This window comes from Drosophila melanogaster, chromosome 3L (assembly GCF_000001215.4).
Source record: "Drosophila melanogaster chromosome 3L".
NCBI lineage: Eukaryota > Metazoa > Arthropoda > Insecta > Diptera > Drosophilidae > Drosophila > Drosophila melanogaster.
Window position 1 is genome coordinate 16,132,028 of NT_037436.4, and position 19,101 is coordinate 16,151,128.

The 19,101-nt window shown below is 43.2% G+C and overlaps 4 protein-coding genes across 10 annotated transcripts in view; 1 reads left to right on the plus strand and 3 right to left on the minus strand.

Moving 5' to 3' along the window:
* Nucleotides 1–4,664, plus strand: elg1 (enhanced level of genomic instability 1). 3 transcript variants are annotated; one of them, NM_001259860.2, is made up of 4 exons: nt 1–262; nt 359–1,211; nt 1,267–3,759; nt 4,169–4,664. In NM_001259860.2, the coding sequence occupies exons 2-4, from the start codon at nt 655–657 to the stop codon at nt 4,437–4,439; spliced, it is 3,321 nt and encodes a 1,106-aa protein (NP_001246789.1). In that variant the 5' UTR covers nt 1–262; nt 359–654; the 3' UTR covers nt 4,440–4,664. The 3 variants fall into 3 exon arrangements, with proteins under 3 accessions (NP_001246789.1, NP_996102.1, NP_996103.1); NM_206380.2 differs by having other exon boundaries at nt 513–1,211; NM_206381.1 differs by having other exon boundaries at nt 1–1,211.
* On the minus strand, nt 4,460–5,852 carry CG5157 (uncharacterized protein). The gene has a single exon (NM_140586.3). It carries the CDS (start codon nt 5,032–5,034, stop codon nt 4,675–4,677), a length of 360 nt encoding a protein of 119 aa, NP_648843.1. The 5' UTR covers nt 5,035–5,852; the 3' UTR covers nt 4,460–4,674.
* The window catches only part of CG5151 (uncharacterized protein), a 26,900-nt gene continuing 13,573 nt past the window's right edge, over nt 5,775–19,101 (minus strand). The window contains exons 1-5 of one of the 4 annotated variants that reach the window (NM_140587.4): nt 17,263–17,282; nt 16,381–16,931; nt 10,013–10,101; nt 9,300–9,888; nt 7,474–9,237 (exon numbers count right to left, since the gene is read on the minus strand). In NM_140587.4, coding sequence (NP_648844.1) covers nt 8,434–9,237; nt 9,300–9,888; nt 10,013–10,101 — 1,482 coding nt within the window. In that variant the 5' untranslated portion in view covers nt 16,381–16,931; nt 17,263–17,282 and the 3' untranslated portion in view covers nt 7,474–8,433. Of the gene's footprint in view, nt 9,238–9,299; nt 9,889–10,012; nt 10,102–10,174; nt 12,010–16,380; nt 16,932–17,262; nt 17,283–19,101 lie in introns of those variants that run through there. The other 3 variants (NM_001259861.2, NM_001300149.1, NM_206382.5) reach the window with 3 other exon arrangements.
* Nucleotides 7,474–12,009, minus strand: CG32152 (uncharacterized protein). Of its 2 annotated transcripts, none has more exons than NM_001300150.1 (4): nt 10,175–12,009; nt 10,013–10,101; nt 9,300–9,888; nt 7,474–9,237 (listed from the first exon to the last, which is right to left on the minus strand). In NM_001300150.1, the coding sequence occupies exon 1, from the start codon at nt 11,756–11,758 to the stop codon at nt 10,175–10,177; it is 1,584 nt and encodes a 527-aa protein (NP_001287079.2). In that variant the 5' UTR covers nt 11,759–12,009; the 3' UTR covers nt 7,474–9,237; nt 9,300–9,888; nt 10,013–10,101. The 2 variants fall into 2 exon arrangements, with proteins under 2 accessions (NP_001287079.2, NP_730116.2); NM_168653.3 differs by having other exon boundaries at nt 10,175–11,705.

Below are 19,101 nucleotides of genomic sequence, written 5' to 3' on the forward strand. Positions count from 1 at the left end.
AGTTACCCCTCCACTGTTTACCAACACCGTTTCTTCGCGCCTTTTTTCCCCCCAGCACATTGTGCTAACAATTTATACCTTAAGCAAACTTGTATAAAATGATATTTAACGCATAAAGTAGACACCGGAAAGTAATAACATATTGAGGCCCAAGTACCGTTAGAAAGAGGATCGCGATCAACGGGACACCAGTTCGATCGCGGCAGTGTGTGTGCGTGTGCGGGAGTGTAACAAATACGAAAAACGAAAAGTCGCTGCGAAGGTAGATCTCATTATTATTGTATTGTTGTCATGTTTTTGCTTTTGCCCCCGATCTTCATTTGCGATCTTTTGAGTTTGGCTTTCGTATTATCTGTAGATATATCAATTGCTTAAGTACTTAGATCTTACAAAAGAATACCACACCATACACAAACACACGCACACACTCAGCAAAATGCATTAAGCCTAAACCCAAAAAGAAAACAGCAAAAGAGACCCACAAAAATGACCGATGTAAATTGTCTTACAAGTGAGCACATTGCACCCACAACGACCACTGCGAGTCCACCAGGAACTCCCTCCAAAAATGCGGCCACGGATCCCGTCGAGCCCACATCTCCGTTCGTTCTGAGAGCACCGCCCAGCGCCAAATCCAAACTGATACTCCAGAACATGGAGGAAGTGCTGAACTCGGTGAAGCAGAAGCATCGGGAGAAGCACAAGCGAAAGCGGGAGGAGAAGCGCCGCGCAGCACTCATGGAGGACCAGAAGAGCACCACCGAGGAGGTCAAGGCGAATGCCAAAGAGAAACCGCAGCCACTTCGCGAGAAATCCTCCCAAGAAAACGGTCTCAAGAACGGTCGGCGGCGGTCCAGTCCGCTGAAGTCCAGCACTCCGGTGGCCGACAATCAGAGCATCATGAAGCACTTCGCCAAGGCGGGAAAGCCGGAGAACGTGGGTGTTTCTCCGGTGAGCACAGCCAAACCGAAGCCAACCACCAATGTCTTTGAGTTCATGATGAATGCTCGGAATCGCTCTCTGGGGGTTAATGAAGGTGGGGCAGAATCTCCCGCGGATCAAGAAATCGGCAGTGAGGCAGCAACGCCGACCACCAAACGGAAGCTTCTCCTCCAAGAATGGAACGAACGCAAGGGGGGAGCCAAGAGAAGACTAGCGGACGAAGCTCGCGGGGAGTTCATTGAGCTGCAGATGGAGCAAAGGGCAAAGAGGTGAGTTTGATTAAGAATTAGATTCAGAGCGCTATACAACATTTTATTTCCCTAGACTGCGAAAAATGCTGACCAAGACTGACGCCAAAGAGGTGACGGCTCCATCCTCGGCACCCACGGATCCAACAGTCAAGCGTCTAAGAGGTCGACCGCGCTCTCGACGAATCAGTTCCATGGATGCACAGAACCAAATTGTGGAATCGAAGCCCCCGGTCGTGAAAGCAAAAGATCAAGATCCAGGAACAGAGGAGCTTCTCTCGAAGCTTTCGTCGCCCACGAAAAAGCGTGACAGCCTGCTGGGCTACTTTCCCAAAGTGGAATCCCCGAAGGAGTTAGCTGAAAAGGTGATCATTGCGATAGAAACCCCACCCATGGAGACACCCAAGCGAAGAACACTGCGCAGAAAGAGCCAGCAAGAGACACCCATTGTAGCCGAATCCACTCCCTCGTCAAGACCAAGACGATCGTGTGTGGGCAAAGCGCGCTACGATTACGATCTGGAAACGAGTCCCGGCAAGCAACAAAAGGCGAAGCCCCAAAAGGCAGACGAGTCTGTAGAGATTATTGACCTAGACAATAGTAATCCAGCTGCCACACCAAAGAAACTAGCGCCGCTATTCGTCCGTCAATTGCCAAAGCCCAGCCCAGATCCGTCGGTTTTGAAGGCTCGACAGGCGTTTCTGCAATCCGGAGTTCCGGACAAAATTCGACAGGAGCAGATCCGTCAAAAGAACTTCGACCAGATGTACGAAGATAGCTATGAAGTGTTTCCCAGACTGGCGCATATAGGCTGCGAGAGCTTCGGTTCAAAAAACGGTCCTCTGGACATTCCCTTTGCTCTGAGGGCAGAAGAGGAATATTCCGAGGTTACGAAAGCGTTACCCGCCAACAAACGACGTGCCAAAGCGAGTAGCATCACCAGCTGTCTGCCCGCGGATTTTACATCCAGCAAAACTTTGAACAAGTTCAACTATGCAACTTTGCCACAGCTGGAAAATAAACGTGGCTTTGTGAAGCTCTGGAAGAATGATTTCGATCGGTTTCCCACCTTTAAGTGCTATAACCAGATGAGGGAGAAGTATCGCCACTTCAGCGCCATTGACAGTGCACAGGATACGCAGCAAATGGGAGAATCACTGGTGGTAACACGTCGCACTCGCCGTTCAATGGAGCAGAATATGGCACAGAACGAAGAGGAGGCGAAACCACCGCCTTCCGCTCCGAATGGCGAGCTGCTCTTTACGGAGAAGTACAAACCGCTGCTGTTCGAACAGGTTCTGGTGAATCTGACGCCAGTGCAGGAGCTTAGGGAGTTCCTGTCCAGCTGGAGTGGCAATGGAGGTAGCAATCGAAACTCGCAGGGCATGGATGACACCTTTGACATGAGCAATGATTCGGCATCAATGGGCTCAAGTAGCAACACGATGGTTCTGGTCGGACCTTCATCCAGCGGGAAGACCAATGCCGTTTTTACCTTAGCCAACGACATGAACTTTAATGTCTTGGAGATAAATGCAGGGATGAAGAGGACGGGCAAGAAGCTGATACAGGAACTTCAAGAGGCCACGCAGTCGCATCAGATAAGGAAAGATGGTAAAGCGGGTGGAGGATCCTCACAGCAGTTGCTTCAAAAGTTGCAAAAGAGTGGATTAAAAGCAAAAGCAGCCGCAGTGGAACCTCCTTCCGAAGTACGGAAGTCTCTGATCCTAATCGAGGATGCGGATATCTTGTTTGATAACTTGGACGCTGGATTTACGGATGCCATTTATACATTGGCCGCCAGTTCCAAGAGGCCGGTCATTGTGGTTGCCACGGATCCGAATTGCGCGCACTTGCAGCGCCTAATGCAGCAGAATATAATCCATTTCCAAGCTCCGAACGCATTGAACATCTCCCGATTCTTGGCCGTTTTATCGCTAATGGAAAACTGTCCCATCGAGTTGGACGAATTGATATCCGTGTATCTATACAATCAACAGAATCTGCGCAAGACGTTGATGGAACTTCAGTTCTACATTCAGAGTGGTGGAGATTCAACTCGCGATAGGACTGGCGGTGGGATTAAATCACCAACCAAAACCTCAAATAGCCGGCTGGCCACCGTCGATGGCAGTCGAATCCATCAGAGATTCTTTGAGTTCTTTACAAGCCCGCAGAATGTCCAGTATCGAATACCCTTTCCCGTTGACTTCAGCCTCTTGCGTTTGAATCTCCCCGATCTTATGGCTAGTTCGGCGATGCTAAAGGAGCAGCAGGCAGCGGGCGGTGGAAGTAGAACCGCTGCCAAGCGGAAGTCCCGCTCACCAAAGAAGGCCTGGCTGAGCAGCGCCACTGGGCAGAAGTCCGATGGGCACAGCTCATCGCTCGCCACATTGGCATCCTTCTATGACAACATTTCGGTGGCTTCGTTGATGGACTCCGACTGCAGTGATCGCTTGCAGTGGCACCTGTCCGAAGAAATCGGTCACCTGCTGGTGGAGCAGGCTCTCCAAACTGGACTCGCGACCAAGGAGTGCCCCTACAATCTATTTGATAAGCCGGTTCAGAGGTAAGATTTTCAAAATGATGAGTTACTCTTTAACTAAGCCAATATATAAACACTTTAATATCAAAAGATCTTTATTAACAATATCTATCTGTATCTATATCTATTTTGCTTTAAACACATTTTAAGGCTTAATAATGCTAACTTAATTAGCTGTCATGGCAGTAATCGATGGAAAAAGGAAACCGGGGTTTTGTTATCATCCAGCAGTCATAATAACAACTAGTCACAAGATATCTTTAGCGTTCGGAATTCTAATAGCCTTGTCATAAAAATGACCGATCTTATAACTATCTTAGGAACACACCTATTCATTAAATTAGTGCCCAGACTTTTCACTAATTAGATACCAAACTTATTTTAGTTATGCTTTAATTTTTTCATTTTTTATAACTTTCTGTAATCTTTCCAGGTTTTCAATTTGCCAGCACCTGGGCAACGGAGTTCTCCGTTCCGACTCCGCCAAATCGCTGGACTTCGAGCCCGCCCTGCGCTCCATATGCCGCAGCGAAAAGGAACGGGCAGGACTGGAACGGAAGTCGAGTAGATTCTATCACTATCTGCGCAACCACACGGTAAACGTGACCAGTTTCACGACGGATTACTTTGACACTGCATGCAGTACGTTCCAATCGGCTGCCCCCAGCAGCGAGCCAACCATGGAGGCCGAACCGAAAGATTAGGCATCGTTTGGATTTAGTTTAATTTTTTTGAAATTGGTGGAGCAGCTCCGCCGGCTTTGTTTGCAATTTATTCAGATCGTTTAAGAAGAGTTGATCTTTTTTAAGATAGCTTTGTGGACATGAAGATGTAGCTATTATGAGATAAACCTAGAACTATTTACAATTTAACTATGATAAACTAACTACGACCTCATCCTATGTTAATAAATCAATCAAATGACATGTAAACCTATGACTAGCAGCAACAGAAACCGGAGGAGCTATTCTTCGCGGGTTCGGGATCTTCGGATATTGTGTTTGCCGTCGGCTTTGCTGCACCATTGGACGTTGGCTGCACTTGAATGGGTGCAGCTGAGTTGATTTCTCCGATTTTGTAGTTCTTTAGATCCTTTTCTGCGTCGGAGGAATGGCCTGCCTGCTTGAAGGCCTTGGTGGCATCCTTGCCGCCATATTCGAGTAGTGCTTCACTGCCGCCAGGATGCTCGCCGAGGAACTTGGTTACATCGTACACGTTCCCCTTGATGATCAGCCAGCAGGGTTTGCCATTCTTGCCGTTCTGCTGGGCCACCTCCGAGAGTTCGTACAACTGTGACATATTGCTGATTTGATTTCCTAATTGCTTTCCGCTGTTCGCGAATGTCTTTTAATGGCTGCTGTTAATTTGCGTTTAATAAGTCGCGCTCTTGATTCGATAATTTTAGGAGCTGTTAACCGTTGGACGGACTCGGAAACACTGGACGCGTGCCAAGGGGCGACCCTTGCTTATGTTTAACATTTATCAATAGTTCAAACAATCGCCTAGATCGCTTGTACTTGCCTTGTACCTGTTCTCCCCCATTTCCCCCTCGACGGGCAATTACTATTTGCTGTTTTATTTCAGTTATTTCCACAATCTGTCTGCATTGTGGTTGATAAGAAATACGTGAGAATTTCACCGTCTTTCAAGGCGACCTGCTACTAGTGTGGGCAGTGACCAATCTCCTTTTTTTGGGTGGGATTTGTGCAAATCATTAATGCAAATGGATGGCGCGAGTTGTCATTGAGTGGGTTTCTATCGTTGGTGAAATCTAAGCACAGTTTATGATTCACTTGAACACTTCCCGTTGAGTAATTTATGGTGGGAATTTTCTTTGAGTTAGTTATGTCCATTAACTTCGACACCATTTATTGATAACTGGAACATTGCAGGGTTCATATCGTACAATCAGTCAAACCCAAAATGCAATAATGTGTGTCAAGTGCCAATCAAAGCTAAAAGTTTCCAGTTGACAACAAATTTGGTTGCTTAAAGAAAAAACGGTTTTTATGTTTTCATAGTTATGTTCTATATATTTTGGAAATATATTTTAAATTTGCTTTCATTTTTCCCATTTTTGTTTTTTTGCTTTTAATGCTTTTGCGTTTTATATGAGACAACAACAATAATTGGTATTCAATTAATATATATATGTATTTAGATATATATCGATTTTTATTCCGATTTTTGTATATTAGACGTTTTGCATAATGCGCTTTAAAAAATTTCGCTAGTATTGGGTGCACTTTGCCTGCAGGGATCAAAAATCAAATTCGATTTTCTGGGAAGTGGGAGATGGTAGATGGGATGATTTTGATCTCGGATGGTTTCGAAAAGTTGTTGAGAAACTGTTTGGGATTGGGTGTGGTTACATTAACATAATGCTCCGCAGCGCATTGTCCTGCATTCGGTGTATTTACAAATGAATCTCTATACTTTTCTTGTTATTTACTTTATTTATTTAGCTTTTGTTATATATATATTTATATATATCAGTCGACGGTTTTGCATTTTCGAAACGCAGCTCGTGTGCGCTTTCATTTGTATTCTCGATCTAAACGTACAGATACAATATAGTAATAAATATCGTATATATAAAGTGTAAAATTAATTACTTGTCAATGATTGTTGATTTATTGAATTAATCGATCTGCTTGAATTTAAAAAAATCGTAATTCAATCAATTGATTTACTATAATTTAATCGATTTGTTTCATTTCATTTGATTTACTTAGTTTCCGTTTAGTTTCGCTAAACATAATTCGTAGACTTGATCTTCGTTTAGAATTTAATTTTTAATTTAAAAAACAGTTTTGGAGGTAGTTGAAATTAGGCCTGTTTGTATAAATGTGTATATGATTCTCCGATCAAACGAGTTTAATCGCTTCGATATTTAGCTGGACTTAATTTGTTTAGAACTAATTAAGTGATTAAATTCTACGCGTTTAATTTAGTTATTCATTGTCTCCGGTTTTCTCTTCGTTCTGTGATATTTCGGGCTATTTCCGGTTGCATTACTTTAAGTATTCTTTGATCCATAGACATCGAACTATATCGTTATGTATTTAAAATGTAGGCTTGTAGGACTTGTTGGCGTAGTAAAGTGTTTTCGTTTTCCATTATTTTGCATTTGTTATCATATTTTCCTAGTTTCTCGCATTCCATTTCTCATCTAAATTGTTGGTTAAATGTGTTTTAAACTTGATTTAATGGATCGTGAGTTCTTGAAACCATTTTTTGTTTTTCCTTCTCTTTGATAATTTCAATATAAAATGTTTGGGGCAACAAGGTGCACGGGTTGTTTGAAAAATTACGCATTTTTGGAATTTCAGAAATTCGTGAAATTATAGACTAATAAATAAGGCTGGATATCTAAACAATAAAAGCTCTGAGTTGCTTAATTGTGCTTATAATATACATTGCAATGGGACTTTTTCTTAACTCTTTGATTTTCCTAAACTCAGAACGTAAAAATATAATGCCAATCTAATTTTAAATAAACCGCCAAAACTCGACCAGAGTTACACTTGAAAATGCACGATCGCCCGTTGTTGCCAGACTGCAATTGGTTATCGATAACTTCAGTTTCATCGATCGTTACGTTTTAAATTTAAAATTCAAAATGTATCCCGCTAAAATCCGAAATCAAGATTAGCTGCAGCCAATTTAAAATGAAAACAATAATTTCTCTACAATTTGGTTTACATAGATTTCATTTCATTTTTTGTTTTTTTTTTTCTTTACATCGTAATTCCGTTAGCAAATATACAAATACAAATTTCAATTGAACTAAAAATTGTTTGTTTGTGTGTGTTTTCGTGTGTTCCAGCACATGGGCCTTGCGTACAATAATAATAGGGGATAAGGGGATTTGGATAGGGGGGTGGGGGTGGGGGATAGAGTATAGTTAAGAGTTGGTTGGCTTCGATTTAAAACTAGAGTTATTGAAACTAAAGTGTATACAATATTCATTCATAAAATTACAATTACATATTCACTTATGTGTTGTTATTTACTTTCCTCATTCCCTTTCTTCAGTTTTTATGGTATTGTGTCTGTCTCTTTCAAGTTTGTTGCTTTCTTGGTTTTTACAAAAACGTTCTCGACTTATTACTTTTATCAAGCGACGAATGGAAATAATGTTACATAACTTAAAAATGAACCTTCTACGGTCTGTGGTGAGTGCTTAAAAGGCGGCAGCGCAACTATACATATGTCTTCTCCGTATCATTCTCTAACTTTTCTTTCCTCTCGTTACTCAAATTTACAAATTAAATTCTGACTAATAAACAGTCTTTTCGTACCAGCGCAAAAGTTGGCGACAGACCTACATTAAATAAATCTGTTAAACTTTAACATAATAGATAAACATAGGCTAACATAAAAAAAATATATGTATATATATATATATATATATGTATATATATATATTGGAGGTGCCGCACAAATCTCTGGAGATTCGACAACAAAAGATAAGTATTTCACTAAATTTGGCAATATTTTACCTCAAGTAAAGCTTTTTAGACACAAGACCTGCGGTAAGTTTACAAATTATGATCAAATACCATGCAAAGTCTTACGGTTTGAGAAGTTCAAATCGGCTAGTGAACTGTTGAAACTTAACTAATGTTCTAAAATCTCCAGTGGTTTCCGCACCACCAGATTTGTTTAATGTAGTTAAACTTAACACGAGCTCAGTTATGAGTTGGCCGCACAGTGGCTGCAATTTCGGCCATTGCAGCTGCAGTGGTAGCTCATCATGCTAGAGTTGGAATTATTGCGGCTCATCGTGGTCAGCGGGAGATCCCCCGTCGCTCCGGCGGCAAAGGAAGACTGAGTGGTGGCTGTAGTTGTGGTTGTCTCGACGGCGGCTAGGCTGGCGGTACTGCTGCTACTCCCGCTGCTGCTACTTCTCAGCGGCTGTAGGCCAGCTCCGATTGGCACGGAGACGGACAACGGTGGTGTGGGTATCCGTTCGGGACTGCAGTTGCCGCTTGTTCCGGTTCCCAGGCTCGTAAGCAGTTGCGTGCTCGGTCCCAGGCCTGCATAGATCCCGCTGGGATTTGTGCCATAGCCACAGGCCGTGCTTTTCAACAGGGATGCATTGGACACCGGCAGCGTAGGCGCAGCAGCCAGTGAGGAGGCTGACGACGAGGTGGACACACAGGCGGAGGAAGCAAGCGAGGAGGCGGACGACGACATGGAGACGGAGGATGCTGGGGAAGCTGTGGCGACCGAGGTCATTGTACAGCTCGGCGGCGACTTGGGCGAACTGATCCGCGAGAAGAACTTGGTTATGGCATTCGGCTTCGATTTGCTGGACGATGAGGAGGCGGACACTGACACGCCCGCTGGCGTGTACGTTGAGGAGGCGGCCTGGAGCGTGGTGAGACGGTAGCTGGAGCTGGAGACGCCACAGCCGCCCGCCGAGATCTGCTCGGGCACATCCCGCACTGTCTTGTTGGGCGGCGGCTTCGTGTATGATCTGGTGATCTCCGATTGCTGTTTGGGATCAAAGCCGATTAGTTAGTATATGGCTGTAAGGTGTATTTAAGGTAACCTACCTGATAGCTGCTCCTGATCTGCAGGTGTCGATCTTGTCCGTACTCGCTGTCCGGCAGTGGTACGTGATGGGGACAGCGGGGAGTTTGCTGCTGCTGCAGCTGGTACTGGTAATGTTGGTGGTGGTCGTTGCTATGGCTCTGCAGCGAACTGCACGAGGATCCGGTTGAGGAGTTGCCGCAGTCGCCCTTGTAGCAACCACTACCGCTCCCGCTGCCCGTGTTTCCGTACTTCAGCGTGGTGGCTTCTATGCCGCCGCGCGCCACATTACTGCTAATACTATTGTTGTTGTTGCTGCTGCTGCTGTTGCCCAGCTGGTGTTGCTGATGGTGGTGTTGGTGGTCACCGCCTGCTGCTGCTCCTCCTCCTCCGCCGCTGCCGCCACTGGAGTTGTGCGTGCTTGGAGTTGTCATGCGTTGTTGCTGGTGGTGGGAATGTTGTTGCTTGTTGCTGCTACTGCTGCTGTGATGGAGATGGTGTTGCTGCTGATGCTGATTGTTGCCGGCGCCGCGAATCACAGTCTCGCCACGTACAGCCAGAAGCTCACGTGCCTGGAGCGCATCCACGCGCATTCTACATCTAAATTGATCCCTACAATTAAAGTGAAATTAAATTAGCATGGATTTGTATGTATATAGGTATTAGAAAGGATTTCATTTAAGCTATTATAAGAATTTTCTGCTTTGCAATAGGGAGTACTTCGACTTCGACATACCTATCATCGGGTGGTGTGCTCAAAGATGTGCGGGTCGGAACGCCGAGCCGCTCCATTCCCGCGCAGCCGGCCGTCTGTACCGATAGCATCTGTAATAAAGTGAAACCACAATTAGCATAAAGTCAACTGAAGGGCTTAACAATAATATATATTGAGAGAGACCTAAAGGTACAGGCCACCAGTCTCCCCCTGCTCGTCCTGACAGCTCTCCACATCACTCAAAGTCTGAAAGCCCTCCAGCATGAGCCATCTTTTGGCCACCCGAAGGGTGCACATGACCAAATCGTAATCGTACTCTCTACCCTCGTAAAACTCAATACATATCTCCATTTCGTTGAATTTATTCGGTTTTAGTGTCTTGAACTTCAGGTTACCCGTGTAGTGAATATTTTTTCGCATTACAAAGGGCTGCTCCACAAAGAGTACCGATTGCATCCAAAGCGATTTGAAAGGCGACTTTAAGCAGGGATTACAGCTCAGCTTAAAGTTTAAGCTATTACTAAACTGCACTTCGAAAAAGAGAAGAAAGCACTCGAGATATCCCTCTCTATTGACACTTAGTCTAATGTTTCGATCTATAAACAGATCCTCTCTTCTGGCTCTTTTCAAATCTAGTCTGAGAACGCAATGAGCCATCGTCAGAAGTTTTTTGCCGGTCGTTAGGGCCACACAAGGTTCAGCCAGCGCATATCGACGTATGGCATTCATATTAAATCCGTAGACATTGCGCCAATGATTGCATCTTTCGCTCTTCAGTTTGTGTTCCTCGGATGCAACCAGATAAAGAGCTGCCAGATCGGGTAGAATAAAGCCGCCTTTCTTTAGCCAGCGATCACGCGCCTCGAGCACCTCCAATATCTCCGATTCGTAGAGCAAACAGTAACCCATCCAGTTGCATATGATGCCATCTACTTTCGTCGGGAGTTTAAGATCCTTCATGCGACCATTCATGACCGTGATCACACCTTCATAGCCATTTTGCCGCACCACCAAGGTTGTATAGCCAGTCACCTTGGAGTAGTCCACGGCGTACACCCTTTTTGCTCCCATTTGGGCTGCCATAAGGGCCAGTGTTCCAGTGCCACAGCAGAGTACCAGGATTGTGCGATCCTTGATGAGATGCCGTTGGTGATGGATGACAGATTGAAAGAAGTACATGTGTGCCTGATCCTTCTGCCGGTTTCGCATTACATCCAGACGAGCGGCGGTATCGTGTCGGAAATCCGCTGAAGTCATGCGATCCAGATCCTCCAGTTCTTTGGGCACCTTTCTTGGCGGCGCGGGAATTCGGCCAGCGGATCGAACTCGCGTTTTGCTCCGTGCTTGGGTAGCATCCTGGGGATTAGGTCTCTGCAGTAATGATATTTTGATATCGCTATTTTCGGGTTTTACGGTTTGATTTGCACTCTTGGAATTATCCAACTTTTCTGAATGTTTCTTTCGCTCTGCCACACTATTCAATGTACTTTCAAATATCCCTCTCGCTTTGGTAGTCGCTCCATTCTGAACTATAGCACGTCCCTCGATTTGGTCAACTATTGAAAGCTTTTCACAACAAACGCCACGACCACGAGTTCCATTGGCTATTCCACTGCCATTCGAGAAAAAATGTTTCCAGTTCTCCGCGCTCGTCTTTTCACAAGTCTTTGCAGTTTGCATTTCATCCAGCTGATTGTGAAACTCGGCCAGACTTAGTTTTACAGGTTTCTTTCGATTGAGTACATTTTTACTCTTCTTACTAGGCATTGCAGTATATTAAGAGAGAATAAATAAGGTAACTAAGTTCCCCAGCGAAATGAAGTAACTTTCCAAGTGGGAAAGATGAAGCCGATTGGGAAGGTGGCGCAGAGAAAAAGTTTGTGACGTCACTTTTAGGACGTTGATTAATAAACATAATGTCGTGATGCGACCTTTGTAGAACTGGTCAAATAATATCCTATAGGATTCACTAAAGATATTTTACGTAAGATGTTAGGATTCCTTAGTAGAAATGTCTTATAAGCAACTGTAATATTTTGCCTGCATCATTTGTAAAAGCGATATATGGAATATATTAGTGTGCCCAGCTCCATTTCAATCTATTTAGTGCAAAATAGTGGGTAAGTTTTAAAAAAATTGATATAACTGGCGCGTTAGATTCTTATTTTTTTTATGTAAATTTAAAAAAACGTATTTTTTTATTTGCATCCATGTTATGTTCAGTAACAATTTGGTATATCCTATCTGCACGATTTATGCACCGTATGTTTTCTGCACAGACAATTCGCATAACTCAGCATGCTCCACATTCCGTTGGCCACCTTCTTCAAAGTTTTTTTTGCATTACTTTTTATTTTTATTTTTTCGTGTGTCTTAACCCCCTAATGCCCCACCACACCACCTGGCGATTGATGTGTGCAAGCGAGAATGAAAGAAATGACAAATCTCTGCGCTGGCAACAACAAATAAAAGAGCACGAATATTTTCGTCGACGTCGGGGGCCGCGTACTTTGTAAATTATACAAATATGCAAATGCAATTTTGTAAATTAAAAACTTGTGAAACTATGTGGTAAGAGCTCTGTGGGCAAGCATGTTCCTTATAATTTGATTGTACAAGCCAAAGTATTTAACTTGAATTTATTTTCAGGTTTCACACTTTTTCTAATCGTTGCTTTTGCCAAGACACACACATACATATTCATAGTGTTATATTCAAAAGTTAATGTACAAATTTTCTTTTTTTTTCGTAAGGTGTACTTACACTCAGAGTTACCACATAACTATACTAATAATGTTTTTATGCTGGCGCGAAATTTCCCAGTTTTAATAGAAACTATTTTCTCTTATTACCATTTTAAGGCGGCCCATAAAGTTGGTACATGTGAACTTTAACAGCAGTTAGTATTTTTAATGGATGTTTTTTGTGGTGCCATTTTAAGTTAATCTATAAACTTGCTGTGAATAAGCTTATGGGACTAATAATCCGAAATAAATGTGCCCGGGATTTTTTAATTACTTTGTATAATCTTCAGATACATTTACTTCTGTTTCTTTCAAAAGCTTAAGTTCCCAATGATATTTGAACTAAAGGGTTCAATTTAGTTTTTCAGATGCAAAGTTTGCATTATTGACGCCTCACTGTTTCGGTGTTTTTGCAATATTTCCCTTCGTTTTGGGTAATCTGAGGCACCAGAAAATATCGCATCACATTGTCTGGGGCGTCTCCGTTCGCAAACATACATATATACTACATACATACATATGTGAATGTATAGCCCCCAAATCGTCCCGCTCCCGTGGCAAAAAATTAGGTTAAAATGTTTACTCGAGCATTGCAGACGGGATTGGCAATAACCTCATTTTCCGTTTGTGCACTAGTGTGCGTGTGCCTGTCTGCATGTGTGCATGTGTGCGTGTGGGCCAGACTCTCTGACGTAAGAGAAATGTCTGCCTTTGTTTTTGTTCGTCGTTGTTGTTTTTGTTGGCCTAAGCCCAGCCATAAGTTAACATACTTTCCCCGACTGCTCTGCATCTGTCGCATGTTGTTGTTTATCTTTTTGCTGGCGTTTTTTTTTATGGCCAATAATGTGACATAATATTTGGGGTAAACCCTTGTTTTTTGTTCTTGTCCCCGCTTGTTTGCTTTTGGCCTTGTTTCAATCCTTGGAAGTTTCCGACTTTCTCTGCGTTTGCTTAGGGTACCCAAAAAAGTTCCCAAAACATTTAATGTTTGAATGTTCAAACTGGCGCACAGAAACAAATTTTCATTATACTGTTGTCGTATTTCAATCCTACTGTAATTTGAAATTGTAATAGGACTTTAAGACTTTCACCCTTTTTCAATACTACTGTAATTTTAAATTGTAACAGGCCTTTAATCGAATGTATTCAAAAGTTATTTTAACTAAATATTTACGTTTTAATATATTGTAATCATTTGGGATAGAACATTTACAAACGGTATTTGTTTTAAAGGTGGTTTTTCCACTAGATGTGTACAAATCATTTTTCCGGGCCGCCAAAAAATTCCAAAACATGAACAGCTGTCTGTGTGTGCGTGCCTCTCTGTTTCTCTCTCCGCTGTAATTGTAATTAATTTATGCACGTCTGCGTCTGGTGCGTGCGTCTGGCATAGATAACGGTTTTAATGAAAGCCCGCTCTCACACATCCACATGCACATTAACATCCACATCCTAATGCTGTTAATGTTAACGCCCACCGAAGTTCACACACTCCAACACTGGCGCACATGCGAGCGAACATTTTAATAATCAATTTGAATTATTCATTGGCTAACGGCGGCAAATAAAATTCGATTAAAACAGAACGCCGCTGCCGACGTCGCTGCTTCTGATTCTGCTAAACGCCTTGGGTTATTAGCGGCAATTGTGTTTCACATTTCGCGCGCCAACCATCCCGCCCACGCACTTACATACATACGTATGTATGTCCCCACCGTCTACATCAACATCCACATCTATAAACGTAACCATTTCCACATTGCCATCCGAATCTTGGGCTCCAAATGGGTTTTTGCCCACGTCTTGGAGGGGCATGTTGAGAAGCATTCATTTATTATGTTCTCACTACAGTGGAAACACACATCGCTTTCTATTTGAATCTTTGCAGATAAAACCTTAATCCTTGTATAATCTCATTATATATTTAGATTTTTATCACTATAACTCATGGCTTTGAATGTCCAATAATCGTAAAATAACCTAATCCAATAACAAGTACAGTATATATAAATTTTGATAAATAAAATGCCTATTAGTTTAACCCCAACCTGTGCCCATTTATTGAGTGCCCACCGTATCCGATGTGTTTCATTCATAATGCTGAATTTTGCGTGGGCAAATTAAGCAGGGGAAAAAATATGAAACAAGAATCTCGATGTGAAGAATGAAAATGAACAAATGAGCAAATGCGCACTGGAAGATGTCAGCACAGCGAGTAACAATTTGTCAAAGTTGCCGACTTTAATCTCTTGTAATGGGCGGCACTCCCCTACACCCCTAATTCCACCATTCCCCTCGCTAACCATTAATGGGAAATCTTAAAGCCACAATCTGAAAAGCCGCATTAACAACTTTTGGTTCCATAGAGCCCACGAGATGAGAATACACACGTGTGTGGGCGTCTAATTCGTTGGGAAGAAGATTGTCGCCTTTCGTCGCTGGAGTAAATCGCATGGCCTCAAGGTTAATGCCGGTGTCTAGTGCAAATTCAATAAGCAAATGCGCAGATGAATAAAATATATAGACAAATGGCAGGCATTTAAAGTCGGGCAAATGGACAAAGTAAAGTGCCGATGGAGAAATTGAATTTGTCTTGTCCATTAAAATAAAGACGCGCACAAGTGCCAGACACAAAATGGAGATTCCATGCCACCATTCACTTCCAAAAAAAAAGAAAGAAAAAAACAACAAAAAGAAAAAGAAGAAGAAAGAGAAGGACGTGCTGTGCATTCCACAAACGTTGCATAACACTCGGAATACACACGAAAAAATTGGACTGGGCAATTGTGGCGTATGTATAAATCGGTGTAGGCGCAGTTACATAAGAACTTTTGCGTTGGCGCCGACGAGAGCAATTTAGGCCTGTCTGCCTCCCACTTTCCCCGCCCAGCAAACAGCCCCTTTTCAAGGACTTTTACTGCACTGACAGAGAGACGGGTCTCTCTCGCTTTTCCCCACCATTTTTCCCGTCTGCCGCTGTCTGTTTCTGTTTCGCCCCAAAAGGGAATGATGCATAGGATATGGGCAAGAGCGAAGGAAAAAGGCAAAAAGGGAGTGCAGATATAATGAAAAAGGAAACTTGCGACACGTGTCTCCCTTGCTTTTACGGCTGTACTGAGAGAAAAGTGTGTACACATTTAAATTGGGTCAAAAAGGTAATTGGTAATAATGAACAGCGCCAGCACGTAAAGCCAATAAAAATATTTTCGCCCTAATCTTTTTTTTGTAATCTTTGTCAACCGTACTTCAATTTAAATGTTGAAAAGTAAGCGGAATACATATAAAAATGGCGACAAATAATTGCTTAAGATTTATTTTGGTAAGAAGATGACGCATTCTCAAGAAAAAATTGTATTAACTCAACAACTCAATGACGCCATGTGACCTAAAAGTATGCAACAAAATTTGTAATATATTTTGTCTCACGGTAAGCTTTTTCAAACTTTAGAACTTCATCTGCTATTTTGCCCAGTGCAGTTTTGAGACAGACATGCCCACCCACTTTCCCGCCCATCGGCTGTTGCAAAACTTTTTCTTTTCCTTTCCTTGTCTTGCCTTTTCTTGCCTTTCCTCTCTCTCACCCGTATTTTCTGGCTTTTCTTTTCTTCTCTTTTCACGTTTGTTTAGCGTAGGGTAAGTACTTACGGGTACAGAATGTTCCGGCTCGGTTGGCAAAAGTGTTGTTGTAACTGTTGCTGCGGCTGTCGATGCTGTTGCGGCTGCTGCTGCTGTTGTTGTCGCTACTGCTGCTTCTGCTGCAGCGGAGGCGGCGGTGGCGGTAGCGGCGGCTATAGCTGTCTGATCCGCTGCTGTGGAGACCGATGTTGGTGGTGCGGTTGCCAGTGGCAGGGCCAGAGCCGAGTTGGTTTCCAGTCCAGGCCCGATCCCGATCCCGATGCCGGTCCCGATCCCAGATGACAGCACCGCGTTGTTGTTGGTGCTGCGCCGTCGTTGCGACGAGCGACGCTTGTGGCGTATCCTGCGCGTTGTTGCCGCTTCTAATGTTGCTGCAGATGTTGCTGCTGCTGCTGCTCCAGCTCCAGCTGATGCTGATGTCGCTGCTGCTGATGCTGCCGCTAGTGTTGCTGCTAATGCTGCTGTTGCGTTGGCCGAACGGCGCAGGGCAATCGCGGCCACCAACACACTGCCACAGGCCAGGCACACGGATAAACTAATGGCGATTAGCAACAAACGACCTAAAACGATTGCCAAGCGGAAAATAAATATTAGTTGGGCGCCATTCATGTGCATTTATCGGCTGAACGCATACATATGCATACATAAGTAAGTAGTAATCTCATTTTCTTTCGCTAAGACTGCCATTTACTCTCTCTAGAAATAAGTTATAAACTAAAGTAAGTAAGTAATATTAAAATTCTCTTCTTATGCTTTATTTTGTTTATGCTAAAATTCCATCTTTTAATTCTTCAATTTGTAATGTACTTCATACGTCGTATATATTTGCAGACAATCAAAATTTCTTTATATTCATGCAAGAACGCAACACTCGATCGCCCATCCACTCACTTGTAACTACACAATTTGTTTTTAATTTTCGGCTTGTTTGTTGTACAATTTAAATAACTTATTCCCACTCACGAACGCCTTTAATTACTATAAATAAACGAAACAAAACGAACGCGGCCCACAGCACCGACCAAATAACAATGAAACAAAAAAGAGCAAACGACGTGCAACTGTCGTATTTTGTATTCCGTAGATACCGATACCGACCCGCACGTATTTCAATCCGTATCTACAAGGTGCGCACCGTTCTCGGCTCTCTCTCGCGATGATTTCGCCCTGTAGAAAGACCCCGTGCAATGTCTACGTCTACGGACGGATGGCCAGCGGACACGCCGTACGTCGTATGGCTACGGCTATGGCTACGGCTATATGTGTGTACATATGCGTCTAGACTAGATAGCAGACGACTTAAGTGATACAAGCACACATGCGCAATCGGGGCGCAGTGGGTGCGAGCGAGCCGGCAAATGTAGGCGGACAGCAGTTCGATAAAAAAAAAGAAACCCATCGTAGGGATTGATTGACACGTTAGGTAGGTACCCTGTACCCTGTAAGTGGGTTCATGGTACACCATCGAAGCCATGAAGTGTTTCATAATCGAGTAGCACGAGTACGTTTGATTTCAAGTAATCGAACTGCCCAATGTGATTCTTTCCAGAAATTCGCAGACCGTAAATAAATAATCCTTTGTGCCGATAGTGGCAATCACAATTACAACCATTGTAATACGAATTCTATTTTGGTAAACGTACAGGCTTTCACCGCCAAAGCCCAACAGCATTTATGTCTATTTTTAAATCCGAAACGCTTCAATTAGTAATGGGTATTATATAGACGTATATCGTACGGCCAGACGTTATTACTGATAGAATGCCAGACAGACGGAGGCCACCCGTCGCGGTCGCAGACCCTGTAACAGAGCAAACTCACGGATACAGATACTGAGACTGCGATACAAGCACAGTTACAGCAACAGATACTCGCCGCGACTGAGATACAGATACAGATACATGCGAAAAGCTTGCGCAACGAGATTTTACAACTACATATAGTGGAATATATCATGACGATCCGTCTGATATATGTACGTTTACAAAATTCAACAGCGATCCGCAGCGCAATTTCATCAAGGCGAAAATGACGCAGCTATGTAAACGTCGCTATCTCTGTCGCTCGCTAATCAACGATCGGTGGCGGGTGAATGAAAACATAAATGCTTGGATATTCATTAATTTATGATCTGCGCAGGAAGGGGTTGGAAAAGAGAAAATTTACAAATACTCGAAATGCGAGCAGACATGAACGAATTATTCACAAAATTCCAGACTGAAGTTAATCAACTGAAATTAAAATGTAGCTACTGCGAACTGCTACGTAGTGAAAAGGCACAGAAAAAAAAAACAACAACCCAGCCAACCAATTAAAATATGTCAACAATTTCTATGACTCTTTCTCCGTCCGTCTGGCTGTCTGACTTCAACCCAAGCGAGACAGACAACAAAAAGCAATCCAAAAAAAAAAAAAAAAGAAAACTAATATTAACAGGTAGGTACAACAACAAGTGGCACTTTAGACTTTTGCGCATTCCCAGCCGCTGTCACTCGGATTCAACCGTCTCAGGTGACTCAACCTGGCTGGCAGTCATTTGCTTTCGTTCGTTCGGTCTGCCTTTTATGGCCTTTGTTTTCAGATAATAATTATTATTTTTTTTTTGCCAGCTCAGCTACCCTGTACCGCGAACCGTAGAGCGTGACAAAAGCTGATATGTACGGTTACTTTGGGCTATAATAAAACCTTAAATTCGAATAATTTCATCACCTAAAAATATTGTTTTAGTTG